This window comes from Seriola dumerili, unplaced genomic scaffold, assembly GCF_002260705.1.
Source record: "Seriola dumerili isolate Sdu_G_001 unplaced genomic scaffold, Sdu_1.0 BDQW01000493.1, whole genome shotgun sequence".
Classification (NCBI taxonomy): domain Eukaryota; kingdom Metazoa; phylum Chordata; class Actinopteri; order Carangiformes; family Carangidae; genus Seriola; species Seriola dumerili.
The window spans coordinates 379,191-400,167 of NW_019174748.1; the positions used below are offsets into that span (position 1 = coordinate 379,191).

The window sequence follows — 20,977 nt, forward strand, 5'->3', positions numbered from 1 at the left end:
GAATCTGAACACGGTTCATTCATTCCTGCTCTTGACTCACTAAAAACAATAAATATAGAAAATTCGCAGCTGAATTTCATCTGACTTTCATATTAGGAAGATGGTGCTGTTATACAATTGCAGGAAAATAGTAATTTAATGCATGAAACTATGAGACACAGAAAGAAAACAGGATGTTAGTGATGAACTGGTTCATGTGTGAAAGTGAAGAAAGAAGAAAGAACAAACATTAACATGAAAGTCAACTCTACAAAATGACAAGTGAATTATATGTTTATTATTTGAATTGAATTAACAGCAGTAATGAATGAACCTTTGCATATAAATCTAATTGTGAAATTGAATCAATAATAATACTAATACTACCAGTGAATTTACAGCAATGACACATTTGAAAAACCATCTCTGTGAATTCATATTATCTGAATTCCCCACTTTGAAAATTGCAATAATCATTGTTAAGTTGTGTATTATCTGTATGTACACGGGTTCATAAATTTAGGTACCAAATATTCAAAAACATTATATCAAGCTACAGAAGAACCTGTAAGACCAAACTGTTATCATTCTGATGCGCAGCAAAAGTGCATTGTGGGTACAGTGTGATCCCATGTAGTCTAGTTTTTGTCTTGTGTCCCTTTGTAGTTATTTGATTGACTTTCCAATGACCAGGATTAAGTCACTTCAGACAGAGGCCCCTGCCTTTCGGGCCCCTGGGCCCATGCTGGGTCAGCAGATTCACAGATCCTTTTGCTCCGTGGTATCAAACAGTCAGCGTCGCCATGACGGCTTGTATAATTTTTCCATGAGTCAACTCACTTCTTATTCTTTTCCTCTCTCCTGAACTATTTTATCTTTTTTAATTCTTTTTGTTCTTCGTCTATAATCATTTCTTCACCTTCCTCTTCATCTCCTTTTGGTCCTCACTTTTTTCTGTTCATCCTTCCTTCCACCATCACTTCTTCTCAAGCTTTCTCTAAATGTCTATCCTTCATTTCAAAGCCCTTCTTTCGCCTTCCTTTCTTAATTCCACCTAACATCCTCCACATCAGAAATCTTTTTCTTTTGTCGCTAGTCCTCCTTTCTTCTTCTCTCCTTTTCTTTTTTCTTTCATTTTTCTTCCTTCCTCTTTTTCTTTTCTTCTATCAGCTACCCTGCACTTCTTATATCTCCTTTCTTTCCTCTTATTTTTCTTCCTTCCTCATTTTCCTTCCTCCATCACTTCCATTATTTCCCTACTTCCTTACTTCCTTTCCTTCCACCTTCCTGATCAGAACTCTGTCCATAAAACAATAAATTGACCTTTAACCAAACTCATTCAGTTTTGCTTTTTATTAAACCCCTCTATCTTATCCTGATTGGTTAAATGTTCTGTCACTCAAACCCAGACAGGTTCAAACATTGCTGTATCCCGTCTGTCAAAGTCACCGTCGCTCACTCTCATCCGTGATTGGTCCAGATTGTCAAAATGATGTCACACATGTCATCTCGTCGGCCAGCTCGTCTTCATCACGACCCGTCCTGATTGGCTCCTCGTCACTGTAGAGCGCAGCAGGGTCGGCAGCGGCATTGCCAAGGAAACCATGGCTCCCTGAGCCAAGGAGGTCGCTGGCAGCCGATTCCATCTCATCCACCGTCATGTGACACGCATCTGCGATCTCTCGCTTCGCAAACGCCACAAACTTCGGATCCCGTGCATAAAGGCCAAGACCCTCCGAGATCAGGACCTGCAGAGAGAAGAAGAAGAATCAATGACTGTTTTCTGACACACCGTCACTGATCAATATCAGTAATCGATCAATGCGTCCTCACCGCCTCCACTAGACTGTCGGCTGATCCCCGTTTCTCAGTGAACTGAGCTCCGAGCTGAGAAGGAACTCTGAGGGTGGTGTAGGCTCTGTATGGCGGCGGTGCTGAGGGAGAACACAGGAATGGTTTCTCAACGTTCTGATCACAGTTTCATAAAAACTCATCCAAGGTTCTTTAGTGTGTGTTTGTACCTGATGTCCCCACAGGGCCACCATACCAGGCCGGTCTGGGTGCTGCACCTGTCACACTGACACCTGATGGATGAAAGACAACAACAGTTTCAGTTTGTCCACTTCATTAGGTGCACCTGTAAACATCTGTACACACCTGTCATCCTTACACACATGTATACACCTGTACACACCTGTATACGCCTGTCACCTGTACACACTTGTACAGTCCAGTGTGGGTCAGCACCCCAATGGTACACTGCACAAACACTAGACTTATGGTAAACATTAGTCCACACATCAGGAGTAGGCACATCACTTCACATGAACACATGACCAATCCACATCACACTGTCTTATCAGTTCTGTCAGAAAATCACATCAACTGTGAACTAATGAGATGTTCACAGATGATTCACACTAAGTCATCAGCAGCGACGTGTGCCTGAAATAATTCAAGATACAATCTACAAGTTTAGGAAGTCAAGGTGGCATTAGACTGTCAAACATCTGGTCTGTCGTCACTCAGCGAGCACCATGTGGTATGCACACGCCGGATGTCATGGGGCATGATGTACCTTCTCCTGAGGTCTGGAATCTAAATCCGATCAGACAGGTGGATTCTTCATGGTCCTTCGTGTCCCAAGATTCATTGTGTGCCGGTAGGAAAAACAACACTAACAGAGAGCCTGAGAATTACACATTTAAATTTAAGTATTAGGGTTCAGCTTAGTTTAACAGCTAAAGGTACAAATGTTAAAACCAAGGACCTTAAAACCTCAAGCTTCTATGGAAAAAAGTCACATGTTGTCAAGGTTGCTAGGCAACAGGATCCGCGCTTTGCGACGCAACGGTAAGGGCAGGAACAGCTGGTGACACAAAGTGAAAATCCTTCGTAGACCGGCAATGACCGACTGTCAGTGGCTGAACCGTTATAAATTCGTGTTAGCATCAAGTGTTAGCTCTGGAACATGAAAACATCTCAGGCTGTGTCCAGTCTCCTCACCTCTTCCTGCTCCTTCCTTCTTCCCCTCACCCCCTGGTCCTCCTCCTCCCCCTCCCCAGGGTGGGCTGCCTTCCTCCTCCACCAGGATAAGAGGAGCGTAGAGGAGGCGTCCACGGCGAGGACATGGGTTTGCCCAGGACGCCGAGGACGCCGCTGAGGAGCGCCCGGAGGAGTGACGAGACTCATAACTGCTGAATGTCTGAGGAGGAGGAGGGTGGGGGGTGGAGTAGGAGGAGGAGAGGAGAGTGGAGGGGGAAGGAGAGGAGGGGTTGGAGGAAGGGAGAGGGAAACTTACATTTTGCTGAAGAAGCAGGTATATGTGTCTTTGTGCAGTGAGTTGGTGTGTGTGTGTGTGTGTGTGTGTGTGTGTGTGTGTGTGTGTGTGTGTGTGTGTGTGTGTGTGTGTGTGCTACCTGTGTACGTGCACGGCGTGGTGGAGAAGTGGGGTGGTACGTCCCAGGGATGGGCAGGTCGTCACTGCTCCCCTGCCTCCTCAGACACTGGATGTTAAACGATGGTTTCCGACCTGATGAACAACAACAAAACAAAAGCAACCACTCACCTGTCAGCAGTGATGTCACAGTGAGATTCAACTTAGGTGTGTTTGATTTAGAGTAGATCAAAATTTACTGAGAGTGGAGAAAAATATAGACAGTAACACAGTAATGTTTTTCTGTTGATCCTGTGAGAACTGCTGTTCACTGATCAGTTCAATCAGTTTATAAAAATATAAATATGTAAACATATAAATATATAAATATTTATATAACAGACTGTGATGCAGCTGTGATCAGATCTATTGTTTGTGAAATCTCATACACTGTGACATCATCATGTTTTCATGTAGCAGGGAGGTTTGTGGGATATCCTCTCACCTGTGGGCGTGGCAGGAAGTAGGCGTCTGCGGGTTGTCCTCCTGCCATCGCTGTAGCCGTTACCATAGCTACTGTTGGTGTAGGGGGCGTGTCCATCGTAGTGGTCTCTGTATAGAGGAGGCTCGTCAGGGTAATGTCTGAAAACACAAACAGGTTTTAACACACACATACACACACAAGGGTCTGTTTGTCTGTTGGTGCACCTGTCTGTCAGTGTACTTGCCTGTCAGTATACCTGTCTCTGGAGGTGATGCTGTCGTTGTCTTCCTCTCTGCTGTAATAACCCTGCTCTCCATACGCCTCCATGTCCCCATTCCTCCAGTATCTGTCCCTTGAGTCCCTCCTGCAGAACAAGCAGAATTCGATTGGCTGAACACAGACAGTCTCCTGTTAATGCCTGAATACCGTCATATTAAATCCTTATTAAATCATTTGTATCCAGAGAGGTGAACCTGTGTAAAAAATTGTCCTGACTTTGTGTGTGCGGAGAGAAGTTGGAGGGTTTTTTTTTCATTCACTTCAATACAGTCAGTTTGATCGCAGCTACACCTGGTGAACATCAGAGAGACTACAGTCAGACAGTAACATCTGTGGGAATGATGCTGAATGAAGTTTAAACATGAAATTTGAATTGTTCATTGCTCAACAATGTTCATTAAAATATTATGTTTTACACTTTTATATGTAACTATTATTATCAGATTCAGTCACACAGCTAAATAATGCATAACAAAAATAAATTATTGCCTGACAAAATATTCTCTTCCCATTTCCAAAGCGTTCAGCCACTTATTCCATGTTTGTAGTAGAACATTCTACCTTCTATGTTTGTAGCACAACATTCTACCTTCCATGTTTGTAGCACAACATTCTACCTTCTATGTTTGTAGTACAACATTCTACCTTCTATGTTTGTAGTGCAACATTCTACCTTCTATGTTTGTAGTACAACAGCCTACCTTCCATGTTGTTTGTAGTATGATGGTCTCTTTTGGGCGTGGTCCAGCAGGCCGTTCTTCACTGATGGGCGGTGATGATGATGATTGACAGATGACCTCATGTTGTCTCCACGGTAAAGATGTTCCTCATTTTCGCTGCCGTTCTGCATCTTGGTGAGAGAACCAACCCGGTGAATAAGACCTCCATTAGACACAGCTCCGTCACCGACAACACCACCAGGACCTGCAGACAGACAGGGGCGTGGGTCTGTTTTAATGAACCAGTTTATCATTACAATACAAAACATGACAACATTCGACTAGACGCTATTTCCTTGGAGGAGGTGATTTTTGTTTTTTACATGGTGGACGTTCGGTAACATTACTGCCTAATAACCACAGGTACCAGCTGTGTAAGCAATGTCTGTCTATGACTGACTGAGTGACTGAGTGACTGAGTGTTGTCACTTCCTGTGGAATTAGATTTTTTTTTTCTCTTGCCACCAACTGACCAATCAAAACTCTGTTGACTAAGACTCTTTATTGATCAATGTTTAGAGGAGAGTCCCAATTATTAATCAAATCAAGATTGGATTTTCTTTTCTTCAGCTGATAAAATGGGACGATGGATGTTTATACTGTTTTATAATATCTATAGTTAATATGGTGTATGGTGTAGACTCAGCTTTAACAATGTTACTTTAGCAGCCCTCTATCACCTGCACAGGTATCATGTGATGTCAATGACTAGTTAGAAAAGATTTGCATGAAACACTTTCCACCAGAAAAAGAAAGAAATAGATGGAAACTTAAAAATAACATTATTAGTCCATAAATCGATTCGTCAATTGTCAGAAAATCTGCAACTATTTCGGTTAATCATTTAAGAATCATTTGTAGTGTGGACCGTTGGACAGACAGAACAAAGCATTCTGGGAAATCATGACAGATATCTTTCACATCTTTTAGTATTTTCAGACCAATCAATTAACTGAGACAATAATATGAAATATGAAAATATTGATAGTTACGGTAAATTAAAATAAATATCAACTCCCAAGATTCTAATGTCTAATCTAACGTCACGTGTTGTTATTTGTTCAACTGTTGTTTCATGTTAATCTTAACTAACCTACTGTCATCATATTAATATGACAGTCACATGATGTAAGGTTAGTGTGTTGTTGTTGTTGTTTACCGGTGGGTGTGGTCAGGATGGAGCCTCGTCGATCTTTTTCTGGTCCAAAACCATTTTCCCCCTGCAGGCACACACACACAGTCAGAAGCTGTGACCTGTGACATCACTACCTGTGTATCTACAGTGGGCGTATAAAGACCTTGTATGTGGTGTTCTCCTCCAGCTCCTCATCCTCCATCATGGCCTCCTCCTCCTCCTCCAGGTCCTCGTTCAGAGCCAGACGCATCTCTGGACCCAGATCCTGCAGAGTCTTCAGACCGGCTTTACACAACTACAAACACACACATTAATTACACACTGTGTTTTATCCTGTTGTCGTGGTTACTGTCTCACAAATGTTTGCAGTTTCACTGAAAGTATCTTAAACTGTCTGTGGTAACTGACTCTGCCGGATTTGAAGTTTATTGACTGAGGTCTGACCAGTCTGAAGAACATACACGTCCTCTTGTCTCATGTCATCCCAACTATCAATAATCTGTCTACACACACTCTGCATCTCCGCCCTCATAGACCAACTTCAGTGAGGGTTATGTTGTCAGCAGGTTCTGCCTCTGTCTCTTCTTCCTGACATCAAAAACCAAACTCACACATCAATAAAATTAAACGAATGTTTGACCTGGATTGCAGATGGGTTGGTGGCGTCAGACTCTCCGGGCAGAGTTCCTTTCTCTTTCCTCTTCCTGAACTTCCTGAAATAATCCTGGATCAGGAAAGTTGCGTAAAACTTCCCAACTGTCACTTCTTCCTCTGCAAGAGGAAACAGGAAACAGGAGGAAACATGAGAGGTGAGTCTGTGCTGTTCACAGCAGTAGTATCAGTAGTACTTGCTGTAGTATCAATACTACTTGCAGTAGTATCAGTAGTACTGGGTGTAGTATTAATAGTACTTGCAGTAGTATTAGTAGTACTTGCATTTGTATTAATAGTATTTGCAGTAGTATCAGTAATACTTGCAGTAGTATTAGTAGTGCTTGCAGTAGCATTAGTGGTACTTGCTGTCGTATTAGTAGTATCAGTAGTACTTGCTGTAGTATCAGTTGTATTAGTACTAATAGTAGTACTTGCTGTAGTATCAGTAGTACTTGCTGTATGATTAGTAGTACTTGCAGTACTATTAGTAGTATTAGTAGCACTTGCTGTAGTATTAGTAGTTTCACTAGTACTTGCAGTGCTATTAGTACCTTCGTGTGGTGGTATGACTTCGTCCAGTAGTTTTGGTTTCATTCTTTTCCAGATCTTCTTGATGATCCCCCTCAGCTCCTCGTTCTCCTGCTCAGGGTTACCTAGCAACAGGACACAGTGGGTGTGGTGAGATATGAATTACGATGACGCTGCATTCATGTTGTAGCAGAGTCATACCTGTGACTGATTTATTCACTTAAATACAACAGTGCCTGAAACAAACAGATCTAGACTCAGACTCATGGTTTCATGTAATGGAGACAGTGTTACAGTGTCAGTGTTTAACTCTCATAAAACTGGAATGATACAACTGTCTTAACATGGGAGTCTTCATCTGAATGCTGTGGTTAATCGGATGATGATGATCAGGTCTTTGAGCTCATGCTGGACTCAGTGATGCTGCTGCTGTTTATTTGTTAAAGATGATCAGCTGACATGAAGCCGACAGCACCTGTGACACGGCTGTTGTCACCTGTCACGGACTGTTTCAGGTGTGAGTGAAGGAGAGGAAGCAGAGTTTAACAGACGTTTGAAACAACACAGACACCTTCGGTCTTGATCTTGAGGGCGGTGCGAACCAGAGCAAAGAGCGTTGCGTTAAAGGTCACCATCCCGTCAGCGTTCAGAGGCATGTTCATCGCTACCAGGCGCTGACAGAGAGGGAGAGGAGGGGGAGGAAGATCAGGAGGATATTCAGGCTACATCCACACTACTACATTTTTGTTTTAAATTGCATTCCTACGTTTCCTCCTGCAGTATAGACAATCTGCTTCCTGTTTGCACCGGCTTGTACATGCCCAGTGTAGGTGAATGGTCGTTTATGTATGTGTTTTCAGGTGTGTGTGTGGACTACTAAATGAAAACATAGTAGTGTGGACATAGCCTCAGACACTTTTCAGTCAATAAATCATAAGATGCTCAGTGTAGAAGTGAAGTCATGATGTTACAACATTTAATTTGTGTTAGACACAGAGAAGCAGAGGATCCATAGCAGAGTATGTGTTAGCGTGCAACATGTTGTACCTTACAGGCCACTCTGTGAGGACAGAGCTTCCCAAAACCCAGAGGAGGCTGAATCCTCCTGAGCAGAGCCACAACGTCCAGGTGTTTGATGCGACCCCTGAGCAAAGAGAATACAATAAAATATAGAACAACCAAATGTTACCTGAGCCACAACATCCAGGTGTTTAACCACAGAGTCAGATTATTGCCAGGTAAAGTTAGTCGTTGCACTTCTCATCCTGATCAGTTCCACCAATGAGGGAGCACTGAGCTAAAACCAGCAAAGTATCAGCTGTGGAAATTCATTATGTAACGAAACACCTTCCCCAGTCAGTGTGTGTGTGTGTGTGTGTGTGTGTGTGTGTGTCTGTGTATGTGTGTGTGTGTCATACTTGGCCTCTGGGTCGTATTCAGACCAGATCCTTTTAAACTCGTCCAGATGATGTGGTCCCAGAATCGACCAATCACGTGTCAGATAGTCGAAGTTGTCCATGATAACAGCGACAAACAGGTTGATGATCTAAAGAAGGGAAAATCAGTTAGTGTGCTTACCTGTGTGTTTGTGTGTGTGTGTGTGTGTGTGTGTGTGTGTGTGTGTGTCCTGACCAGGAAAGCACACAGCATGAAGAAGCTGATGAAGTAAACTATGGCGAAGTTGCTGCCGCAGGTGAACTCTTCCCCTGGTTCGTAGTCTGACTCGGGGTCACAGCGTTTACCTGGAAGGCTGGCCAACATGATCTCCTGCCACGCCTCACCTGTAGCACACCTGGAAACACACACATACACCACAGGTAAAACAAAACCTTCCTCCTGCCTGTGTAACTCCAGCAGGTGAGGAGTAGGAGGGAAGGAGGAGGAGGAGGAGGGTCTGACCTGAAGAGGAGGAGAACAGCCTGAGGGAAAGTCTGGAAGTTGTTGTTCCTGTTGATCTGAGTGTGATCCTGCATCGCTATCTTCCCAAACGTCTGCAGGAGAGAGAGACAGTGAAGCAGCTCAGAACCAGAACCACTGTGATGGTTTAGTATCTCCACACAGAGAGAAACTCCAGGACCACTACCCTTATAAAGGATTTATAAATGGTTTGTAACTAGGTTATTAGTTCAGTTGTTAACACTTTATATATCACAAATAAATAAACAATTATAAACAAGTTATAAAACAGTTTTCATCTGTGGATGCAGGTTCAATACTTGGCAAGATCACGTGAATGCTAACTACTCATTATCAGAAATGAAACATGAAGATGGGTGGGGAGGATCAACTCAGTGAACAACAGGCCGCAGATATCTGGAAACATGGTAAGCAGTACACCAAGTAAAGGAAGGTTACCAACAGTGTTATACCTGGAAGGCTAAAGTCCTAAAGAAGATACTAACCAGTAAAAAGCATCTCCATTTTTCCACTGTGCAGAACAACCTGATAGCATATATCATGTCAACACCTGTGTTTATAATGAGGACGGCTGGTGATAGCATGTCAAGGTAAACAATATTGCCAAGGCCTTGGAGTATGAATCTGGTAACTTTTTGACCATTAAGAAAAAGACTTCATCAGCTTGACGGTCGGTGTAGTGGGAGAGACAGGATAAACCCTGTGGGGGGACCAACAGGTGTGTGAACTCACCTGCATGCCGATGACGGCGTAGATGAAGAAAATCATGGCGATGAGCAGAGCGACGTACGGCAGAGCCTGAACGGACAGAGGAGGAGGAAGTCAGACTCTCCACACCCTCCCTGTTAGTCCCACCTCTCCCTGTTAGCCCCACCCCCCTGACCTGCAGCGATTTGATGAAAGTCCACAGCAGCGTGCGAATCCCCTCCCCTTTACTCAGCAGCTTGACCAATCGCATCACTCGAAACAGACGGAAGAAGGTGATGGACACTCGAGAGCTGTCCTCTCCACTCTGACACCACCCAGAAGGAAAAATCATCATCATCATCACGTCAAGACAATTAAAAGTTTTCATATCTAATGATAGTGAATCTAAACACACAGGAAGCAGTGTCAGTCTGCAGCTGCTGTAGAAACACTTGATGACATGGTGTGATAGTTGTAATCGTGTAAATGTCATGTCTTCATACACCCGTTAAAGCAGTCAATATATAAATATTTCTTCATATTATGTACTTGCGATTCTAGATTATTCACTGTTAACACTTTTAGGAACTAACTGTGTTGACTTCAACATCACATCATATGCAAGGTGACAGATGAGTGAGACGTCATGACTCACACTGAACTCTGTGACCACGATGTCGACGACGCTGCCAACCACGATTAGAGCGTCGAACGAGTTCCAGGCGTCGATAAAGTAGTGCTGCAAGACACAGAGTCAGAGTCATCCACCAGAGTGTGGACACTTGTCATCAGTGAGTCAGGAGCTGATTGGTCAGTTTCATCATGTTATTATATTCACACCTGACATCACACATGACTCTATCTGATGTAGATTTTATTGTGAATGTTTTTATGGTCATCAAAATGAATATCAATGATCAGATCGGTCACAGAAAAGGTGTGTTTGTTTTGCTCACCCTGAGTCTGAGAGCGAGCAGCTTCAGCAGCATCTCCACAGTGAAGAGTCCAGTAAACACCATGTTGAGGATGTCCATGATGTAGCTGAAGGTTTTAGACTGTTCATAGTGCTGCAGCAGACACACACACACACACACACGGTCAAACACGCAGTAGGTGTGTCAACATTAGTGAGTGTGTGAGTTACTGGAGAACAGTCACTGACCTGAACAGCCAGAGTGACGGTGTTGAGCAGGATTAGGACGAACATGACGTACTCAAACCCCGTGGAGTTGATGATGGACCAGAATTTGTACTGAACCGGATTCTTTGGGATGTAAAGTTTCAGTGGCTGAGCCTTGAGAGCGTACTCCACACACTGACGCTGCAACACACACACACACACACTAAAGGTTAATACTGATTCATCAGGTAGAGAAAGAGAGAGACAGAACGACACTGACAGACGGACAGGCAGACAGGTGAGTTTACCTGGTTCTTGTCCAGCTCACAGTTCTTGTACTCCTGCTCTCCCTGTTCTCTGAAGGTGATGATGACGAAACCCACAAAGATGTTCATCATGAAGAAGGCGATGATGATGATGTAGATCGATGAAGAAGATGGAGATCTTCGACCGGTAAGTTGTAGATGGGACCAAGAGTTCTCCCTGTTTCGCATCAATGCTTTGTACAGCAGACTGGAGGGGGGGTGGTGGGGGAGGCAGGGGAGGGAGGGGGGGTTAATATCTTAAGCCTGGCTCCCTGCACACACGCGATAACACAGTTAATAAAGTTTTTTTTGGAATACTGACGCGGGCCAGCCCTCGAAGGTGACACGGTGAAGAGCGCCATCATTCCCCATCAACACGTTATCAAAGTTAAGTCACTGTTGTGCCACAGAGCGCTCCCTGACCATCGGGTGGCCTCACGTCTCCATCTTTATACACCACAAAGGTCCCTCTGCACACCACACACGCACGCACGCACGGCACGCAGCGGCACGCACGCACGCACACACGCACACGACACACGCACACACACACACACACACACAGATTATATCTCAGCAATTCACAAACAAATGGTGTGTCTCTTCTGTAGAATCATAAACTCACTTGCACTGTTCAGGGAGTGTGTTGGCTTTCGTCTGTGCAGGCGATAAAATTTACCCTGAAACACAAAACACACACCTGAGTGAACAGGTATCATGTGACTCATCAAACAAGTGAAAGCACAAACACAGTCAAGTCAAATCAAGCACATTATCTGTCAAGAGGTGGAATACGGACGTTTTCCTGACACCTGAGGCCTGTACTACGAAAGCAGGATCTGACGTAACTTCAGGTTTAACTCGGTTTTCAGTCCTACCACGGTGGTTCACTTTTAAATCGCATGGCAACTTACGCTGAATTCCTTCCTAACCTCTCTGGGTCGAGATAAAACCTGGTCAACAACCAAACTACTGACCCTCAGATCACTGGAAAAACTGAGTCATCATTCCTACAGGATCCTGAACAAGACAAAAGAGTTTAAAATGAAGTGATCAATAATAACGATCAGTAGATAATTTGTATAGATCAGTGGATGGTTTTGCTGTTTGCGTCTTTCCATGTGTCCACTCAGTTTTTCAAAAACAGGCTTCTAACAAACAGGAGCGTTTATCCAACAAATAACTACATAATAACTATTAAGCTTCATTTGAATTGAACACAAGATTCTTTAATCCGACAGGATTCCTGACAGTGATGATGCTTTTTTCTTCTTCATCACTGCATGCTCAGAATAACACGAGGAGACTCTGTGACCAGAACTGAAATAAGAACTAAACTTTGCTTCGTAGTATAGGCTCTGATCTCGGTTTAAAAACAAGCTGCGTCAAAAAGTGACAATGAGGAAATGAAGAAGCAAAGATATTTTTGTTCAGTTGATGACATCACCAACTGATCAGGTTGTCATCATTCTCCAAATCCATGGTTCAGATCAGACTCAATGTTTTTGGTTTAGTGGTTATTTTCCACAATGAGCTGATTAAAATATCTCAACTTTTACCCCAGACATGATCCCATAGTCCATAGTGTTCTATTTCAAACTGAATGTAAAGGATTTCATTGGTTCAACTGACAAACACTGAGCAGCAGAGTTCACAGCAAGTGAAACTCACCTTGAAGAGCTGAACTCCGATGCAGGCGAACATGAACTGCAGCAGAGTCGTGACGATCATGATGTTTCCATCGTCCTGATGGCCACAAATACACACTGGACCACATGCTGCAGCATGCGACACAGACACAACCACACACATACACAACAACACCACACACACACACAACACACACACACACTACCACAACACACACACACATCACACACACACACACACAGAGTCAAAATGCACATTCTGTCAGAGCCCATCACATCCTCTCAGGACCAAGCATGTCTTGTTTTGTTCCAAAACAAAAAATCTTCAGTTACAGTTGACGCATGACGGAGAGAACCAGGAAGCTGGAAAATGACGGAAAACTATTGATGATTATCAAAACACTGCAGCTGCTGATCATTCTTCTGTAGATATGAATCCAGAGTTAATCTGAGACAGACAGTCTGTCCTCTGATGAAAGTGCTCTGACTGAACAGTATGACATCACACTCCTCTGCACTCTGTTTCTGCTGCAGGTGATAAAACACACATGATCACACACTGTGAGGATGTGTGATTAAAGTGTGACTTTCAGCCGCCAGAAGAGGTCATCACAGAGCCGGATCATCGCTCGTGGTAAAAGGGAGAGCAAGCCTGGCTGGACTCGCCGACACTGTTGTTAACATCACATCTCTGATTCCTGAAACGACTGCCTGCTCTGACATCCACAGTGAGCATGAAGCTTCGTTTGGTTCAGTTGTGAACGAGCAAAGGCGGCAAAATGAGGGTCAGATTAACGGGAATATGTGGATCTAGAGGGCTGATTGAGTGAGTCCCCCATTTTAATTTATCTTGTGCACATGCTGAGGGCGGGGGTGTCGCAATGTACATTCTTACCAATGGTGTCACACTATTCCTCTGATGTACAGGTGGAGGTGACCTGTCAAAGCAGACAGAAGGAAGAAGACTGCAGCTAAACATTGACATAAACAATCAGCTTACAAAAATGTTTTTCTGAGGAAGGAAATGCAACTCTAATGTTTTGTTAGAGCTCAAAGATTCACACAGTGTCTTTTGCTAAGTATCACTGAATGTGAACACAGTCTTTCTATTGGCTGAGGTGAACTATGACCTCTGACCTGTGAATGTGTTGCGGTGAAACAGGAAAAGACTCCTGAATTTTGTAGCGTTGTTCATGCTTCAATTGAAGTGAACGGGAGACTGAGCAAGCACTCGTATGATAATAATAATAATAGCAATAATAATAATAATAATAATAGTAAAACTGAAGTTGTGTGTCTGACTCTAACCAACACAGTGATGTGTTTACACTTTAACAGAGCTACAGGTGCTCTACACCTAACTTCACAGCCAATCAATTACAGGCCATGACAGCCTCAGAGGTCAGTTACCAACACCCTCAACAGTCCAGCTGTGTCTCGACCTTTTTATGTTCGTTCACTCTTGGATCACTAATGTTAGTGATGGTGATGATGAAGAGCTTTCTTACAGGAGCCCTGAGCACTGCCCTTGCTGATGGTTTTTATCTCAGGACGCTCCAAACTTAGCCGTGTAATGTTCCTCTTGATGACATCACACTACAGCATCACCAACACAAGGAACAGCCATGTCTGATCCAATCACTGCTGAGCTACAAATCTGTGTGGGCAAAAACGAGGCCATCTGGTTTGTCTAAGGGTTGTCTGATCCAGTGCAGAGCTCTGCTAACACAAACATATGAGGTGTCTGTACTGACCTTGAGTCCTTTGGCTCTGTTGATGGCTCTCCAGAGGTCGGAGCACCACTGAGGACTCTGAGGATCTTCACCACTGAGATTGCGCTGGAGCTGCAGACACAAATCACAGCGTGGGTCAGTCAGCTGTTAGGGACAGTTTTCTCCCAGCAGGGGGGCAGCACACACAACATTCATATTAGCTCCAGCTGATCATTTTCAAAATCAAACATCAGACATCAAGATCAGACCACAGTCCTGCTGAAGAATCTTCTGCCTCATCTTTAACGTAGCTGTTGTTAGGACACTGACAGAATCAAACCAGACCACCTTACTAATGGTGTAAGAGTTTGGCAGTGATTGGCTTTTCATCCTGTGATTGAACACAGTGTATGATCTATCACATTTTCAAAATAAAAGATAATACTCAAGTAAATTAGATACTGGAAAATATATACTTAAGTATAGACTCAAGTAAACTTCTTTACTACTTCTTTACTGTCCATGCCTGATCGCAATGTTATTACTGAAGAGTTTAAATCATCATCTGAATGATCTGCCATCTTAAGAAGGAAGGAACTTCATCTGAAAACTGACGGAGGATTAATCTTGCAAAAAAAAAGAATAATATGCTGGTTAGAGAAGAAAATATGTGTCCCTGAAATATTAAAAAACATCACCTGATATTGATAAATTCTGAACACCTGACGTCATTCCAAAATGGTTTAAGCCCTCTTTTAATCATAAAACCAAACATGTTGTCATTTTGTACAGTGTGTGAGTCTGTTGCTGCAACACAGTCACGTCTTCATTCAATCAAATCACATCATTCTATTAGTTTCTCTTGAAACTAACATTTTAGAAAAATTAAGAAAGTGTTAGCCATGCTAGTGACTCTTTCACTAGCATGGCTCTAATGTAAGGCTACTAATCATTGCAGCTATTGTTGCTAACTGGCTAAACAAAACTGCTACTGTAATACAACAACAGTTTTAGGAGTGTTGGCTATTATTGCTTTATTTCAGTTCTTGTAGTGGTGCAGCCCCAGGCCTCTGAAGCTAAAATTTGTTAGCTTTAGAGGAATGATAGTTGTTTACCTGAGTCCAGGTGGGATGACCTGTTAAACAGGAAGGGGGAGAATCCAAATTGATTTATAGTGGGTGGGTCCCAGACTGTATTTATGTGAGGTAGAGAACAGAAGGGGGGGTTTTGGAGAGAGCCTTTTAAAAGGTGATCTATGTTTTTTTTTCTCATACCAATGTTAAGTGGATGACATTAAAATAACCACTAATAACTAATAACCATTGTTTGACTCTTGGAAGAGTTTCCTGTTTAAAGCAATGGGGGGCTAGCTCCTCAGGGAATAGCTAGAATAAGCCATGGGCCTAAACCCAGGTATTTATATTATTCCCTTGTTTGCCAATTTTTCTTCAGTTTCGTTTGAATCCAGTCTGAAATCGATTCTGTTTTTGATTTGAGCAGTACAAAATAAAATCCTTGGCTGGTTGAAGATGTTCCTGCCTTCACCTCTTGGCCAGTCCTTACAGTTGTTGTGCGTCATACAGCTGCCCTCATTGGTGATGTTGTTGGAAAATTAATAACAGACTAACACATGACAAAAAACTGGTATTGTCCTGTCATAACATTCATCCGGTTGCTGACTGATGGTTAAAGGAAAAATGAATCCAATTTTGGTACTAACTGCAGGAAGAAGGAGACCAGTGAGAGCTGACGACCAGTAGATCCAACAAGTGGAACCAGTTTTCTGCAGAAGGAGCCCTGATGGAGGACGCTCCATGGACCGTCATCTGAACAAAAGAGAGATGATGTTAGCATTAAATGACGACTAGAAAAAAGAACAAGGTCTGACTGAAGATGATTTTTTTACCTTTAACAGGATCTCCACAGTGAAGATGGATGGTGAAGGCCATAGTCTGCATAACCCAAGATCTACAAACACAAACACACACTGAGTGTTAACATAAAGACAGGAAAATAAAATCATTCCAGATTCAACTAAAATATTCTTTATTCCAACATGACACCACAGAAAATAACCACCAAAGTATCTCAACTTTCCTTTAACTGCAGAGGCAGCGCACGATTGAGACATTTCAATAAAATCTTGTCCAGTAGATGTTTAGAGAAGTGTTTGGACCAAAGTGCTGAGCAGATTGAAACATCACCATCTTTAGGCTCTGAGATCGATTGATTTGACACTTATTGTACTATAAGCCTCAAATCACAGACCAACAAAACCCAGGTAAAGATGCAAAAAGGTCAGAGGGCAAGAACAACAAAACCAAAAGTGCAAGGACAATTAGGTTCCCAAGTCAAGACCAAAATGGTCCAGAGCGGCAAGAATCATCTCCCAAATCAAGATTGTCCTTATCCAAGTTCCAAGCCTATCAGTCAGGATCAACAAAGTTCCTCACTTCATGAAGTTACATCCTGAATCAAAGACCAAAAAGGTCAGCAGGTCCAAAGCCAACAAAACCCAAAGTAAAGACAGGAAAGTCCCAATTCAAGATCAATTGCAATACCAAGTCAAGACCAACAACTCCCGAAGTTAGACTGTGAAGTCCCACATAAGGACAAGTTTGTCTGTAGAAAGGACAAGTAGGTTTAAACCCAAACAACTTAAGTCCAAGCATGGCCAACAAATCCCAAATCATAACAAGTCAAGTCCTAAGTTATAACAGACGAGTCCTCAAGTCAAGACATTTAAGTCCCAAATCATGACGAAAACCAAACAGTTTCAACGAGGCTTAACAGGAAAGTCAACAGTGAGGACAGGTAAGTCTAAGGTTTAAGTTAATCCAGAAAAGTGCCAAATCAAGCAATTCAATGAGAGGTTCCCAAGTCCCAAGTCAAGTTCAACTCTAGAATTTTGTGTTTTGAAGTCAGATTCTTTAGCGTTTTGGATGGTCTTTAAGTCCTACGCAAGTCGAAGGCTAAAACCCAAAGTCCAGTCACAAGTCTTTTTAGATCGTGTCAATTCTTAATATCAGATTCACAGCTCAAGTCAGTGGGTTTGTGTGCCAAACATATTAACATATTATCTTAGGTAACATAAACAGATAACATGTAAAATCATATAATTTATACTTTCTACAGGCTTGTGTTTCTTTCATGTCTAACTTCTTCTAACTGATTTTTACCTTGTCACCTGATCTATAGTAAGAACAGTTTTATTGTAACTGAAATTATGGACCAAACTTCCAAAATAAGACCAGAGTTGGAATAAACTAGAATAAAATCCTTTAATTTGGACAACGAAAATTACATCTTTGAGAATTGTGTGTGTGGTGTGTGTGTGTGTGGTCTACACACAGGATATGTATGTTGTTTGATTGTTATGTTAGAAGTCGTTCTTCTCCTCAAGCTGCTTCTAATTGCTAACGTCTTGCATAAAGACAGCTGCTGCACTGAGAGTGACTGTGTGTGTTGTGTTTGTGTGTGTGTGTGTGGTGTGTGTGTGTGTGTTGTGTGTGGTGTGTGTTGTGTGTGTTGTGTGTGGTGTGTGTGTGTGTGTGTGTGTGTGTCTTGTGTGTGTGTGTGTGTGTGTGTGTGTCTGTGTGTGTGTGTGTGTGTGTGTGTGGGTGTGTGTGTGTGTGTGTCTGTGTGTGTGTGTGTGTGGTGTGTGGTGTATGTGTGTTACTGTGTGTGTGTGTGTTACTGTGTGTGTGTGTGTGTCTGTGTGTGTGTGTGTGTGTGTGTGCGTGTGCGTGTGTGTGTGTTACTGTGTGTGTGTGTGTTACTGTGTGTTGTGTGTGTGTGGTGTCTGTGTGTGTGGTGTGTGTGCGTGTGCGTGTGTGTGTGTTACTGTGTGTGTGTAGTCAGTCTTCAGGATAAGACAGTAAACTGGTGATCTTCTCTCCATGCGTTTCCCTCTTTAACCTGGTTGTCATTGACCCAGTTTTCTGCTGTGTAAATCTACTGAAGCCCCGCCCCCAGCTCAAACCACAGAGATTGTGTTGATGACATCACCAGTGACTTCATTGAAGCCAAACTCTGCTCTGATTGGCTCTGAGTCTCAAACCAGATTCTCCCCCAAGCCCCCAGAGACTTCAGGTTCAACTTCCCTCCCACTGTAGCTTTAGCCACACATCCTAAGCAATGCTAGTTTGAAAGAAAGCACATGTAATTGGTAACTGGCAGAGGCTCAGCATGTATGTTAAGTGGAAGTACAGAACAGGAAGGTCTACACTCTAACAACATAGAACCACTGTGTGTTGTGTTGTGATCACCGTTTGTTCCCTGGAAGGAGTGGGCTCATGATTCGGATCCTCTGCAGCCACACGAGCAGCTGCTGAGGATGATGAAGACCAGGATGAGGTTGGTGAAAGATGTGCGTGGTGGATTAGAGTGTACAATCCCACACGGATACTAGAGGAACAGAGAAGTCAAAAGTCAAAGTCAGATTCCAAGTTAAAGTGAACTTCATTGACATTCTACGTCCGCCAACAGGCAATGCAATGTGCCCGCCCTTACTGTTGCGTCGCAAAACAAAAAGCTGCCTTTGCCTGGTAACCTTCACGACACATAACTTTTTTTCACAAAACTTGAGGTATTAAGGCCTTGTTTTGACAGTTATACCGTAGCTGTTGAACTGAGCTGAAACCAGGTACTTACATTTTAAACAGTGTAATATCCTCAGGTCTCCATCAAGTAGTTATTTTGCTGCCGAAGTTATTTCATTAAGCGAGTGGGCGGCAATAATCTTGGATAGGTTGGACCACGAAGGATCACACGTGTTTGGAGCCTTTCCTTGTCGCAAGAAAAGGACGCATTTGAAGGATCCTTTTGAAATGACTACGGCTGCCACAATGAACTGAAATATAATCGAAAATTTCAAATATGGCGAAGTGCAATATCTAAATCGCATGCGAGCTGCAACCATGAGTTCTATTTTTGATTAAAGGTAAAATGTGTCGCCAAACAGTGTTGTCATTGTTAGCAACCATGCTACAAAGACGCCCCGGCCTACAAATTCATATTCTCCCAGGAAAAAGGAACATGTTTGTTTGGTACAAGACCAACGAAAAATCACATCAACATTTTTTATATATAATTTTTCAAGTAGAAAAGATAACGCAAATTTGACCATCTACGACTGAAAATCGCAATATCTGCCAAATAAGCACAATATGATTTTTTTTTTTGCATATACATGTACAGCCCTACTTGAGACACAGCTAATATTATTGGCCACATGTTTTTTTAGTTGCCGGTCCCACAAGTGACCACTGCGGACTTTTATACCATCCCTGTTGCAGAGAGACTTACAGCGGTTTGTTTTGTCTGCAGCAGAAGAAAGCAACTGCCTTCTGGGATTGAAGAAATCTTCTCTTTAGCGAGGAGCAAGGTCGGGCCATCTTTAACTGGTCCCCTCCGTCTGGCAGGAAGAGAAAGAGGGAGTTGGTTTAAAGCTTCCATGGATCATTCGTCTCTGCAGATATAAAATGACGGGTTAACTCAAGGTGAAGTCTTGTTTATAGCGGCTCGCTTCAACTTATCACTGACTCCATCATGCAAGTAGGATAGAGCATCAGTCTGGATAACAAGTCGACTCCTGACCTTCTGCTGGTGGAGGAAGAATAGGAAAGACCTGCAGTTAGGGCTCAAGAAATAAGAATACTTCACGCGCTCCTCTGCAGTTTAGGGGCCAAAATAATAACACATTTAATGGTTTTTTATAATGTGTAAGGTTAAATATCATAAAGCCGCTGCCAAAATTGAAGATGAAAGAAAGCATTGCAGCAGAGGACAGTCCCCTTGTGATGTTGGCTTTGTTGTAACAGAACTGATGCTAGTTCTCCTGTCACACGAGATGAACTTTTAATGCAGCTGAGGTGCACAGCGCTGACAAGACAGAGCAGAAGAGAGTTTTAAATTTTTTTTTTTAAATTTTTGGATGATATTTTTTTCAGTGATGTTGTCTTGTTGCAGCTCAGGCTCATCTCTCCCCAAACATCATGTGGACTGACTTCAATCTCCTTCAGGAAGCTCCTCTCCTCTCGTACTCAGCTGTCTGCATCATGTTTCCACCTGTTAAACAAGAACAGTCAGGCTTGAAAACTGAGCAGAGTGCTGGAGGAAGTCCTGAGAGTCTTTTCCTTCAGGGAAAAGTGTTGACAATGTCAGAAAAAAACTGATGGACGTCTCCTGTGACTGAGCTGACATCTTCAACATCATTAAACTATGCACCAGTAAAAGTCTTCCTGTTTGTTTACAGTAGTCACAGTAAAGTTACTTCCTGTACTGAAAACATGACAAAAAACTGATGTCTGTGAGGGGCCACAAGTCAAAAAGTGTAATCTTTAACATTTTATGAAGACGTCGTCAAACCTTCACGTGTAAAGTAACTAATAACTTTCATGTCAGATATATGTTCCTCAGCAGATGTGACGAC

General features: G+C 42.8%; 1 protein-coding gene across 1 annotated transcript in view; it reads right to left on the reverse strand.

The window, feature by feature from the left end:
- Nucleotides 1–1,463: 1,463 nt before the first annotated feature.
- The window catches only part of LOC111235435 (voltage-dependent L-type calcium channel subunit alpha-1D-like), a 57,523-nt gene continuing 38,009 nt past the window's right edge, over nucleotides 1,464–20,977 (reverse strand). The window contains 25 exon segments of the mRNA XM_022763900.1: nucleotides 1,464–1,727; nucleotides 1,813–1,913; nucleotides 2,001–2,063; nucleotides 2,986–3,184; nucleotides 3,399–3,511; nucleotides 3,861–3,997; nucleotides 4,096–4,203; nucleotides 4,820–5,042; nucleotides 5,997–6,057; nucleotides 6,136–6,267; nucleotides 6,613–6,743; nucleotides 7,178–7,279; nucleotides 7,726–7,828; nucleotides 8,202–8,298; nucleotides 8,573–8,700; nucleotides 8,787–8,946; nucleotides 9,054–9,145; nucleotides 9,804–9,869; nucleotides 9,955–10,083; nucleotides 10,414–10,497; nucleotides 10,715–10,825; nucleotides 10,921–11,079; nucleotides 11,187–11,303; nucleotides 11,305–11,346; nucleotides 11,349–11,391. Coding sequence (XP_022619621.1) covers nucleotides 1,464–1,727; nucleotides 1,813–1,913; nucleotides 2,001–2,063; nucleotides 2,986–3,184; nucleotides 3,399–3,511; nucleotides 3,861–3,997; nucleotides 4,096–4,203; nucleotides 4,820–5,042; nucleotides 5,997–6,057; nucleotides 6,136–6,267; nucleotides 6,613–6,743; nucleotides 7,178–7,279; nucleotides 7,726–7,828; nucleotides 8,202–8,298; nucleotides 8,573–8,700; nucleotides 8,787–8,946; nucleotides 9,054–9,145; nucleotides 9,804–9,869; nucleotides 9,955–10,083; nucleotides 10,414–10,497; nucleotides 10,715–10,825; nucleotides 10,921–11,079; nucleotides 11,187–11,303; nucleotides 11,305–11,346; nucleotides 11,349–11,391 — 2,965 coding nt within the window.